The sequence below is a fragment of the Pogoniulus pusillus genome, chromosome 6 (assembly GCF_015220805.1).
Source record: "Pogoniulus pusillus isolate bPogPus1 chromosome 6, bPogPus1.pri, whole genome shotgun sequence".
Classification (NCBI taxonomy): Eukaryota; Metazoa; Chordata; class Aves; order Piciformes; family Lybiidae; genus Pogoniulus; species Pogoniulus pusillus.
In genome coordinates, this window is record NC_087269.1 from 42,175,122 (window position 1) to 42,187,340 (window position 12,219).

Consider the following 12,219-nt stretch of genomic DNA (forward strand, 5'->3'; position numbering starts at 1 on the left):
CGTCGAATCAGAATCCATGACACATACACTGCTGTGCTCAGCTACAGTACAGACAGATTAAGCACAAAATTGCTTGCAAGATATAATCCTCTAAACAGGCTACTTACGGTGTCAGGAACTGGGCTGTGCTGAATAATCTTTGGCAACAAAGCAGCTGCAACCAGGTTCTCCACAAGTCTTGGCATCTTCCCTATGACTGAAGAGACTACACTAATGAAGCAGCATGACTTCTGATAGGTTACCCTATCAGAAGAAGGCAGCCAGTGAAATATTTGGTGTTTTTTTTCCCACAAAAGTACACAGCCTTAAAGGAAATTGCTGCCAAAAAATATTTATAGTACTCTTCAAGTTAGTGTACAGGTACTGCAGTATTTCTATCAATACAGGGAATGTCAGCTTATGGAACAATAAAATTCTAGCCTCTCAAGTCAATACATAAACAGTGTATTTTCCAGAATTTGAAAGTCTGAGTTGTTCAGATGAGCTTAAAACTTTATTGTTCCTCAAGAACTCACCTTTTATTTGAACATACAGCAAATAAAGCTTAAGTATGAATTTCTTAATGTAAAGCAGTCGTTCTCAATTCCTTCTAAGCCAACCGTACAAGGTTGCCAAAGACGAGCACTAGTATCTCTTCTGAAGGATGGGGTTTCATCCACAATACTGGCATTTATTTACAGACAAAAAAGACATGCCTCTTGCTAGTCAACAGCTTGATAAATCTAATATCAAAAGAACCTAGCTACTACATCCAATTAGCACTAAATCAAGTTCTCATGTGAACTCCAGAATGCTGCAGTTTGCTCATCTTGTCTCCTCGCCTGTCAAGCGCAACACATTTCTGACAACTATTTAAACCTTTCCAAAACCTCTGCTCAGACATAAGTCATTACTGCATTTAGTGCTGTATTCCCATTTTTTCAGTTGTCTCACTAAAATGTAGCTTCTGCAATCCTAATTCAATCTGATGCATGTTAACAGTATTCAATGAAGTAGCTTGTGTCTCTACCTGCATATGGGATAACAGTTGAAAAATTACTTCCTTTGCTATGCAGGAACAGTGAAAAAAAATAGAGTTGAACTGCTGTCAAACCCATTAAGAAGCAGATAAATTATTTTACTCAAATATTAAAAATAATTTACTTTCCCAAAATAATGTACAATTAGAAGCATTTTAAACACAGAGCTGGGAAGTGAAGAAAAACTATTAACTCTGGATCACATTGCACTGCAATAATACTCTGAAATGCTTTAATCTTCTGACTTGCAGCAATACTGCTTGTAGCCACGAATTTTTATTTATTATGTGTACTAGGTGGGCCGTCAGCTGGTGGCAAAGATGAGTCTTAGTCTACTTTCTCTTGACACCTCCACCACCTGCAAGCATGGTGGCCACTCGAATGAAGATGTTCAGTGTATCTGTGTAGATGCCCATGCACCTAGGAAAAAGGAAGTTGAAGTCAGTATTACTGAACAATACTATTTGGCACTACACATCACTACACCTAATTTTTAAAAGCCTTTATGATGAACTTGTAACAAAACCTAACTATGATTGTTCTCAGTATGTCAAAAAGTGCCTTTTTTATTCTACCATCTCTGCCAGCAGGCTCTATTTACTGAAATCTGAAGGCAGTATGCTGTTCTCATACTGTTAAGAGCTGATCTTCACTGCATCAAATTCATTAATGTTTCCCCATCTTTCACACTGTTGAAGCTTTTTTATTTGGTGACAGACTAGTGGGTATTAAGTGACTATAAAACAGTTCATGGTTTTTTACCTTAGCTGATACTGATATATTTTCAGAAAGCAGCTACAAATTCTCCCAGCAATGCTTCAGAAAACAAGAATACTTTTAAGAAAGTAGTCCTGGAAGCATGTGACACCGCACATTCAATCCTGTTCCTCTCCTTTCAGGCAGACTATTTCAGTTTTGAACTCCACTAGCTGTTTTTGCAATTTTAAACCCTGTGATTCCTCACATTTCAACAGCAATACACTTTTTGTATGGTAAACTGAAGGTTCTGGTTGGTGTTAATAGATACTTTACTATAGATTGAAGCAAACTCTTAAGAGACACAATGAAATCAGCTGTATTAAGACAGAATACTCACGCATTGATTGGATCATATTTTGTTGGCCCATAATACGGAAGAGTTTCTGCACGCTTGATAACATGCTGGGTATCACTGAGCAGAAACATGGAAAAAAGGACCAAGCCACCATAAACAGCTACCGAATACAAGCCAGCACCAAAAGCAGAAGTAGGAGGCAAGAACATGGATCCTGGAGAAGAATACACAATAGTGTTAAAGATAGCTATAGCGTGTGTCTGCTACTCTGAGCTGAGTCAAACTTCAGTTACTGTAGCACATGCTCTAAAATGAGCATTCAATTGTTTATTAGAGGTACATTTTTGACACTAGTGGCTTAAACACACAAACTGAAGATATTACATATATAACTTGATCCAATAACTTTGAACACCCTAGGGAACCACAAAATACTAGGGCTTGGAAGGGACCTCAAAAGACTATCTAGTCAAACCCCATCCCACAGGAGGACCACCTAGAGTAGGTCTCATAGGAATGCATCCAGGTGGGTTCTGAATGTCCCCAAATAAGCAGACTCTACAACCTCTCCAAAACAGCCTGCTCCAGGGCTCTGTCACCCTCACAGTGACTAAGTTTTCCTTTCTGTTCACATGGAACCTCCTATACTCCATCTAGCACCTACTGCCCTTTTTCCTATCATTGGACATCAGTGAGCAGAGCCTAGATCTTTCCTCCTGACACTCACCCTTCATGTCTTCATGAATATTAACGAGGTCACCCCCTCAGTCTCCTCTTCTCCAAGCTACAAAGACCCAGCTCCCTCAGTCTTTCCTCATCAGGCAGATCCACTTCTTCATCTTTGTGGCTCTGCCTGGACTCAGTAGTAGTCTGAGGTCCTTCTTTAACTGAGGGGCCCAGACCTGGACACAAGGCTCCAGATGCCACCTCACTAGAGCAGAGCGGGAGGAGAACCTCTCTAGACTCACTAGCCATGCTCCTAATACACCCCAGGATACTACTGGCCTTCTTGGCAACAATGGTGCATTGCTGGCTCCTGGTCATCTCGTGTACCTTTTTCCTCATATGAAAGTACTTCTGCCCCTAAGACTAAACAATACCCAGAAACATGTAACAGAACAAGCAGATCAAGGACTAAGATCACGTTTGCCATCCTCTCTAGTCACTGGCAGTAACTACAAAACACAAGCCACCATCATCAGCTGTCAGTCGGAATAACACCTACCAGAACTGTAATTTCCCATTTGTTTTCAAGAACAAATTTAATGGAGTATTTTCTGCAGAGCTACAGGCGCAAGGACTACTTAAGACAAATCTTAATTGGACAGACTAGTTTGCAACTGAAGGTGAGCTGCATCTTAGTAGACAAAGTGCATAACCCACTTTATCTGAGAGTATGAAAACAGTATTTACCAATTGAAGACGCAAGAACAAAGCCTAAGCCTACTCCAAGTGGTCCTCCCATGTTCAGAAACTTTTCACTTGGAGCACACATGGCAACAGTTGAAAGCCCTCCGACGATTCCAGCAGTGTACCAGGCAGCTCTGATCAGCAACGGACCTCCCAAGAAGGTGAGAGGAGCCACGACTGCACCCATGACACCTAGCCAAAGGCAAACAAAACACCACCCTTAAGATCTGGAAAAAGGTTCTGGTAAAAATGCCATCTACTAAAATAATTTTTTTCCAGTCAGGTAACATGGGTCAAACTAATCTACTTACATGATAAAATACAAACACACTTGATTGTACACTTATCTAGAAATGAGCACAACAGGAAACCTTAAATTGCACAACCTTCTTTTACCTAGTTCTGTCGAGTACTTCAGGGAGCTGGTCTTTGGAACAATGCTGAACAGAAGTAAACACATTGATCTGCTCAAAATAGAGCTGGTAAGAGATACTTAGCAAGGACTAATAAACCACTTAATAGCCACAGGAGTACTCAACACTGACAAGTAAACCTGATTTCAGGCACAATAATTAGTTAGGCAAGTAAACCAGATTTTTTGCTGAGTCATGTATGAAATGGCTATCTAGAGTTCATTCGTATCACATGAGGCTAACTTAACAACAATCATTATAATAAACACAGTTTCTTCTTGGTAGAAATGTTAGCTTGAAAGGCAAATGATTCCAGTGCCCAACATCCAAGTCTTTTCCTGAACTAAAATTATTTCTGGCAAAAAGCTCTGAAAAAAACATATTCACAGGTACTTGAAGTAGGTATCATACTGAGAAACTGATTTGTCCTTGCACTCTGTGCACCCGACGGGAACGTGTCTATGATGCTTCAGATCTTAAAATCTGATTTTTTTCAAGCAAAGTTGCCAAATACTTGCCCCTATCCTGTACAGTTCAAGTGCAGGCAAGAGCACTACAGCTTCTGAAAGCACCTTTACCTTAAAGTCAAACTCAGAATCTGGTCACACTGACACAGACATGTCTATAAGTCTAAACATTAAGATCACATACCTGAATGCATCATCCAAGCCAAATGTTTAGCTGCTGGACTATCTTCATAGGATATGGACCTGACCAGCATGCCAGCACCAATCATAGCTGCAAAGGTTGCACCTATTGCCTGTAAAAACAGCATTACAGAGCTCAGGTTCACATTAGGACATACAGTCTCTGTTCTGATCTCCTATTCTAAGCCAACAGTATAATTCTTAAGAAAAAAAAGGCAACTTAGTTGTTCACTGGAATGTTTCACCAAGTTTCTTCCGGTAATGTTAAGGTCGTATCTTTTGCACATCTTAGCTGGCAGTAATTCCCATTTTCCTTTTATTCAGTCTTCTAGGAACTCCAGTTTGGTATTAAAAGCGCAACAATCTCTCTGTTACGTAAAGTCTTGTGTAATGGTTCTGCCCCTTACTCTGATCTTCATTAGAAGTATCTGAAATGTTAGCCTTATTTTTTTTTGTACATTTCTCTGTTGAAAGCCAATACTCACTTTACATGCATGGATAAAGACACTGGTGTAAGTGAAGTTTTGCCTTACTTTCCACCAAGTAATTCACACATTACATTTAGGGGCTTTCCTTAGGATTTAATTTTTATTTTTGTTACAAACTTACCAGCCAGGAGCCTTTTGTCATAAGACTCATGAGTGCTGGAGATCTGCTTACTGCCACAGCAGAGAGTGCTGTCAAGCCAATGCTTCCAGCAAAATACATGTAAGTAGTGTGAATCCTGTCCTTCACATACTGTGGCCAAATACTGAAAAATAAGCAGTCAGACATAGCTATGCAGTCATCAGTAACAGAATGAAGACCAACTGAAAACACAATCAAGATGTTCAATACTTTAACAGCCACGGATATTAAGGAGCTTTCACAACAAAGGTGTGGGCTAGCAACTTCTGCCCTGAGTTGATCTTGCAACAGAAGGCTGAACTTTTAAAACTTGCTGGTCTGATGCAATGTAACTGCAAATGCTAACCATAGTTCAACTCTAAGGAGGAAGCATACAGGGAAAACAAAATAACAAATGCTTTTTAATTACTGAAGAATAGAGAATGGCTTATGAGAAACTGGTTTAATGAAAAATGTCTAAGGAATGTGCACTGGACACTAACCAGCCTGCTGCACAGCTCACAGCTTGCTGAGTCATAGTGCAAGTTATCTCACATCACAAGATACAAACGTCATTTTGACATTGCTAACAATAGCAACAGACCTAGACATGAATGAGAGCTTCTGTAGTATGATTTGGCCATACTATGAACAAGAAGCTTTCCCTGCTAACATTAAACAAAGACAGTGCATGCATTTTGTCTGTTTATTCTTTAGACCCATTACTTCAAGGCTTGTGGACAAAAAGAAATTAGATAGCTCTATTGCTCAGCAAGTATGCAGTATGAAGAGAGATAGCTGCTTCCAGATAGAAATGCAAAGTAAAGCCAAATTTCTCCAGCAACCATTTCTTCAGAGCCCACACTAATCACTGACCACTTTAAGTCAAACTAACTACATGGTTTCATAGTCTGTTTTTTGTTGGCCAAAAAGCAACAAAGGTTTCAGCAAATAACATTTATCAGAGCAAGGCTTATGCCAAGGTAAGTAGCATGCTGAAACAAGACTGTCTTTCTAATATGCTGTATTGAAGTTTAACAAATAGTTTCATTGGAATAGCAGGCAAGGTGGGCTTAACAATAGGTCATACAGAAGACTACCCTTCAGTGGTGACTGTATTTTTATAACTCTTTGCAAACATATTTCAAATTTATCAAAAGAAAGGAACTCACTTAAGTCAATCAAACAGAGATAAATAAAAGCAAAATTTAAGTGAAGTACTTGAAAATCCTGCACAGAGATATAAAGAAAGCCATTCACTTAACATAGTCTTGACTTAAAATAAGCCATCTCACTTACACAGCTCTTTCAAAAGCTCCAATCTCGCTGGACATGCCCAATCCATAGTAGCAAAGAGCTCCCAGGCCAACAGCAGCCCCACCAGCAACAAAAATTTTTCCCAGTCGATGGGCTGTATAAAGACAAAAAATAAAAATCCACTAATCCACTCTCAGGAATGCTTTCTATTAGATAGTAACATCCTCACATGAGTTTTAGTGTATAACTGATCCAAGGCAGGCTTTCTTCATAAAGCCCCACCTAAAGTCACTTTGTTACCAATTCTCTATAAGACACGTGTGAAAAACTCCACATTCAGCTTACTAACACAATATAGCTTCATAAAAGTGAGCTAGTTAAGACATCAGATAGTAACATGCCCATGTCAGGATTACTGGCCTTCGTTATAGCAACAGGAACTCCAGTACAAAACTGGTTAACAGGTACTCCAATAAAAAGCCTTCACCTGTCACCTGATTTAGAGTAACATTTCACTACCCAATTTGCTGTAAAACAGAAGAAACCCTACACTTTGTGTCCTTTCCTCTCATTGATCTGCTCCTAATGCCTTCTCCTCCAGAAACTCTTTGGTAGAAATGAGTTCTATTATCAACTTACAAAGGGATTTACAAAGCTCATGGGCAAAACCATGGGATTTACTTCTGCTTTCTGGAGTCTGGTTTTAAGATGTATTGCCTGTGTGCCACATAATCAGATTACTGCTACAAATATAAATCATAAAATATTGTTACAAATTAAATCCAAGCAGCCAAAAATCAAGTAGCTTCAACTGTGTAACTCTTGAAACATGTTATAGCCAAGACACTATTTTGCTAAACCAGGCGTAATTGATTTGTAAATTCAGTGCTATTATAGGACATCTTAAAGTTTCTTTGCACACTGCTAAGAAAATTCTTTGTAATCCACTGAAATTACAATCCAGACTCAGTCTTAAATACTGTAGCACTTGTACATACAAAAAAATCCTTCCTTTAACCAGTACAGAAAGTATATGTAGCAAAGTATTAGAGTATTTTAATACCTTCAACCAAGTCTCCACTAAGAAATAATCATTCTGACTTCACTCTCAACAGCAGGATAAAGTAGTGACAACAAAGAAAACTCTTCATACTTAGACAAATTTGCAGCTTTAAACTTCACTGAGAAAGACAGGCAAACAGCCTCCATTCACGTGAGGGAGATCACTTGCAAAACTTACATATCAAACAATATGTTCAGTTTATTTAATGATTTGCAGGAAACCAAATCCTTTAAAGTTAAGCTTTGAAGATTCTCAGTATTTAGAGTAGAACTTCTCTACCTTTAAGTGCTGTTTCTGCAGATGGTTCAAATGCTGCTTCCTTGATTTCCTGGCCAATTTTTCCACGACGTACACCTGTTCTTACTCTGGTAGCATAACACTGTAAAGATTCAGAAACAACTCAAGAAAGATTCAATGAAATAAAACAGAAGATACTTCTCATCAATTACTTGCTTCACTTAAAATTTCTACACAGCCTCTTATTTATTTGTGCTTACGCTCTAAAGACATGAAACAACTGTGCTCAAGATCAACAACTGAACGTGAAAGTATAGGAAGCTTTATGAGTAGCATTCACACATTCTACAAGTACGGAATCAATGCAGCAGATTTCAGATGCTGAATTTTTTGTTTTACAGTCTCACTGTAGTAAGCAAAGCACTAAGGTGTTAATGTAAAAACATCCTTAAACAAAAATTGCTTTCTGTGTAAAAAATCTACACCTACTGAACTAGTCTTGGACAATACTCATACTTTACAGATGTCAAATTTTGAAAAGCAGCACAAATTCTTTGCTTTCAACTCTAGCCTTGATTTAGAGCACAAACCTTGAATGAAGGCCTATAAACTTAAGATTTTTAAAACTGACAAACTCCAAGTAACTACAGCATGCTGTGACAAGTCTTAAAGCTAAAAGAGCAATGAAGTTCAAAAGTTATTTCTGACCTTAAACAGAAGCTTCTTTGCCACATTTTTCCCCTGAGAGTTCTGAATTACTACAGCCATTTGATCAACTAAGGACTCACTCAAAGCTGTAAGTTTCTTTTAACACTAAAGCCTGAAATCTAAAGCACTACTATCATCAGTTACCAAAGTAGGAATTTCACTGCAGATGTAAAATACAACAAAACTGAGCTGCTAAAATCTAGCCCAACACTTCCTATACGGCACTCACCACAGAGATAAAACCACTGCAACAAAATGAAGAAAGCATGCACACTCACATAAACCAAACCCTCAACACACCTACAAACTTAGGATGTTTTAGACAGTTTTCTGTGGTTAAAAATGAAACACAAAGGATATGAAAAATTTCCCACTGACACTTCTACCAAGATGATGACAAAACAGCAATGCTTCCTAAGTCACCTGGGCAGAAAGCAAAATTAAAAGATCTTCTCTCAATGAAACACTTTTAATAACAATAGTCCAGCTTTTCAAATTACTGGTAAGACCCACGATAGTCCTGCCATGGTCCAGAGATTTTTCTAATCTGGGTTACAGCTCTAAATGCATAACTTTATTTTCAAAGACTTTAGTTCAGATTCCAATTTATTGTATCTAAGACTTTTACTTAGAAATGAGAAGTTTGTTGGACAAGAATTTCTGCTCTCCTACCTTATCTAGTGAGGCTCATCCATCATTACCTACCTCTATTAAGTTAATTTTACCCAGTTCTTTTGATTGGAAAAAAGTCATTGGAACAGAAGATATTATTTCAATTTCTCTTAAACACTGTTTTTCTAAATGCAGTAACATTCAGTAAGCTAAAACAGGTACCTCAAACAGGTACAAGGCTCTTAACATTCCAAAACAGGTACCCTTTGTGAAGTAATGCTTTTGGCAAAATACTTAACTCTACAGTAACAGCAGCCAGAACAATTAAAAAGAGACTAATTACCTTACCTGGTTAGGCTGCCACAGCCTGTATGCTTTTATATTGGAGTTCCTCAAAGCAGGAGAAGCCTGACTAATGGTGGGACGTATAGTCTGGCATGATAATGTCCTGAGGCATACTAGCCTGGCAGCCAGCATGGTTGCTTAGATAATGTGTTCCTGAAAAGTACACACGAAAATATGTTTTATTATTTCTGGTTTTCACACAAGGTACACTTATCACTTATTCTCAGCTACGCTGCAACTTGTAATAGGAATAGTATCATCACTAGAGCACTGTAATAAGAAACAGCACTCCCTAAAACACATAGTTTATCTATGTTTGTCTGCCACTTCCAGCACAGACCTCTCACTAGTAACTCCAAGTCAGACAGAAGTACTATTTTTGTTATAAATACATTAAGACCCTTTACAGGTCTTATGTTTGATTATGTTGGCAGCTAACTTTCCTTTCGAGACCTAGTATTGCACAAGTATTCCATCCTCTCAAATAAAGTATTCCATCCTCTCAAATAACGGCCAAAAAGATGCTCCAAACTTACTCAAACTTCTGCTAAGTATAAACTCGAATGAGTAAATATAGGAACACACATAGTCGAAGAAGTTTTACACATATTTTAAGCTACCTTTTGAATAATCAATTGGCTCTATAGGTATGGCATTGAGTCAAGGTCACAGCCTAGCACAGTACTTAAGTCACATAGTCTAGCCAATGTGGTGGTGGTAGGTCATAGGCTGGTCTTGATTATCTCAGAAGTCTACTGCAGCTTCAATAATTCTGTAATTCTGTTCTGTGATCAGCTCAGTTCATCTTTTGCTGTTTTTACCACAGAACTGTAAGGTCACTCATGGGCAAACTGACAGCTAGACCAGGAACCAGTCTGTGTATTCTGTATACAGCATCAAAATGCTAGCGAATACAGTGCACACATTACACAAAAAAACCCCCACGTTCTTGTAGTCACACATGCTTTAATCCTAACTAGATCCAATTTCTGATCTCATAGGACACCTCAACTATCATTTTTTTTCAGAGAATTGTTTTTCAGCTTACATGTGCAGTGTTTAATGTGCATTCTAAATGAAAGCAGTGTTAAACTACATTCATGAGAAACCAACACCCATAGCATTCGACAACTAACATTAACCACAAATAAATAAAACAACCCCGCTGCTAAAGAGTTACTTTGCTTTGAAGCACTGTTATGAAACCTCGGGTTTTTTAAGTGCCAGAATTTTCAGAAACGTATCCTGTTTCTGCCACTAGACCTCTCTCTTCCACTCACAAAACGCAGTTGCCAGGAACTCACCGAGGCAAGCCTATGACTTCCATTTTTTAAACCGACATTTGAAGCACAACAGCGTCAAGCACCGGTGCCAAGAACGAGAACGAACAACAGCAATTAAAAAAAAAAACAAACACCATCTACACTTCACCAAGCTAACTGGCAAACACTTAAGAACGCAAACACCCTGAACTCACCGCTCCAACAACGCGCCAGTAAATCCACCCCAGCCTACGCAAGCGAGGTAGAGGGCCAAAGCGGCAGAGAAACGGGCACCTCCCGTGCCCGCCTCAGGTCTGGGCCGACCCAGGCCTTACTCGGTTTCGGCGCAGGCCCAGACCCTGTTTCCGCCCCGACCGGGTACACCACAGTGCCCCAGTTTGCCCACCGCAGCCTCCTCCACCACCCTCCGCGCCTTTCCCCACGCACCTGTGCGTCCAGCGCCGACCCCTCAGCCTGACCGACCCGGCACCGACGCGGCACACACACACCCGAATCCTCCTCCACAGTACAAGTGACGTCAGGCTGCCAGGCCCTGCCGCTGACTGGCTCGCTCGCCTCACGTGACTCCGGAGCACGCAAGCGCCATTGGCTCAGAGCGCCCCCCGAAGTGATCCGCTACAGCTTGAGTGAGGGGCACGGAGCCATCTTTAATAAGGGCCCGGAAACTTCTGGAAGTCACTGCAACCCCGGTGCTGCCTTACGCAATGCTGCATGTCGCAGGCAGTAAATCAGGCGCTGCCCGCCTTGCGGGGGCCGCTCCCACCGGGCGGAGGGGGAGCGCCGCCGCCCTCGCTACCGAAAGAACGGCGTTCACCAGCTGCCGCGGAGACCCCGGCGGTACCACGTAGAGAGTGGGCGCCGCCGGGCGCTGCGCCGCCCGCGCCTCTCCTGCAGGGTGGGAGAGGCAAAGCCGCCCCGCCGCGGGGCGATCTGCAACTGGCCGGGTGCTCGCCTGGGCTGCGCAGATCGCTGCCTCGACGTGCCAGCTCCCCTGCAGATTTTTCGCGCAGTGCTCTCTGTTAAGGGCAGAGGCGCCCTACCTTGCCCGTGAGCTGTTCTGCCTCCCGTGTTGGAGCGGGCCGCGGGGCCTGCGCGGCAGCTGCTCCTGCTAGCCAGCAGGTGGCACGAGCTCTGTCAGCATACTCAGCGAGGCCTCCAAGCGAGCTGCGTCTCCGAGCTGTGCCACAGTCGGTCTTGTTCGCCGCGCTTTGCCCCTCCATTTTCCTGGCCGTTCTGTGCCTGTAAAATGGTAGGGAGAAGAGGTTCTGTAGCGAGAGTACGCGGGCAAGCTGCTGTCGCTCCGTCACAGAGCTCTAGCATCAGCAGCAGGCATGCCAGGCTGCTGCTGGTGTCTGTAGCCTACGTTACCGTGCCTTGGCCCTGCTTACGGCGTTTTTGTTACCGTTGCCACTTGCTGCGTGTGAATTTAAGGCCTGCCCTTATCAAGATATCTCCTTCCTTTTATGACAGAGCAGTCTGCTCTGAACTGGGAGCTAAATCTACCTCTTTGTCATGCTCTTCTTAGAGTTACACTTCTCTTCCATGTGGGCTTATTGCCTGGCTTA

At 41.3% G+C, this 12,219-nt stretch overlaps 1 protein-coding gene across 2 annotated transcripts; it reads right to left on the bottom strand.

The window, feature by feature from the left end:
• Window positions 1-471: 471 nt before the first annotated feature.
• On the bottom strand, window positions 472-11,176 carry GHITM (growth hormone inducible transmembrane protein). Of its 2 annotated transcripts, none has more exons than XM_064145388.1 (9): window positions 11,081-11,176; window positions 9,375-9,524; window positions 7,749-7,848; window positions 6,449-6,560; window positions 5,153-5,294; window positions 4,548-4,656; window positions 3,487-3,675; window positions 2,116-2,287; window positions 472-1,439 (listed from the first exon to the last, which is right to left on the bottom strand). In XM_064145388.1, exons 2-9 carry the CDS (start codon window positions 9,501-9,503, stop codon window positions 1,352-1,354), a joined length of 1,041 nt encoding a protein of 346 aa, XP_064001458.1. In that variant the 5' UTR covers window positions 9,504-9,524; window positions 11,081-11,176; the 3' UTR covers window positions 472-1,351. The 2 variants fall into 2 exon arrangements, with proteins under 2 accessions (XP_064001458.1, XP_064001459.1); XM_064145389.1 differs by lacking the exon at window positions 11,081-11,176 and adding an exon at window positions 10,849-10,966.
• Window positions 11,177-12,219: the final 1,043 nt, after the last annotated feature.

What these genes read in the sequence shown, in the direction of transcription:
- GHITM (XM_064145388.1), bottom strand. Translation starts at nt 9,503, where the DNA reads ATGCTGGCTGCCAGGCTAGTATGCCTCAGGACATTATCATGCCAGACT. An exon ending in GGCTGTGGCAGCCTAACCAG is followed by an intron (nt 7,849 to 9,374) that starts GTAAGGTAATTA and finishes GAATCTTTACAG; the next exon opens with TGTTATGCTACCAGAGTAAG. An exon ending in GGCTTGGATGATGCATTCAG is followed by an intron (nt 3,676 to 4,547) that starts GTATGTGATCTT and finishes GCCTTTGGCTAG; the next exon opens with GTGTCATGGGTGCAGTCGTG.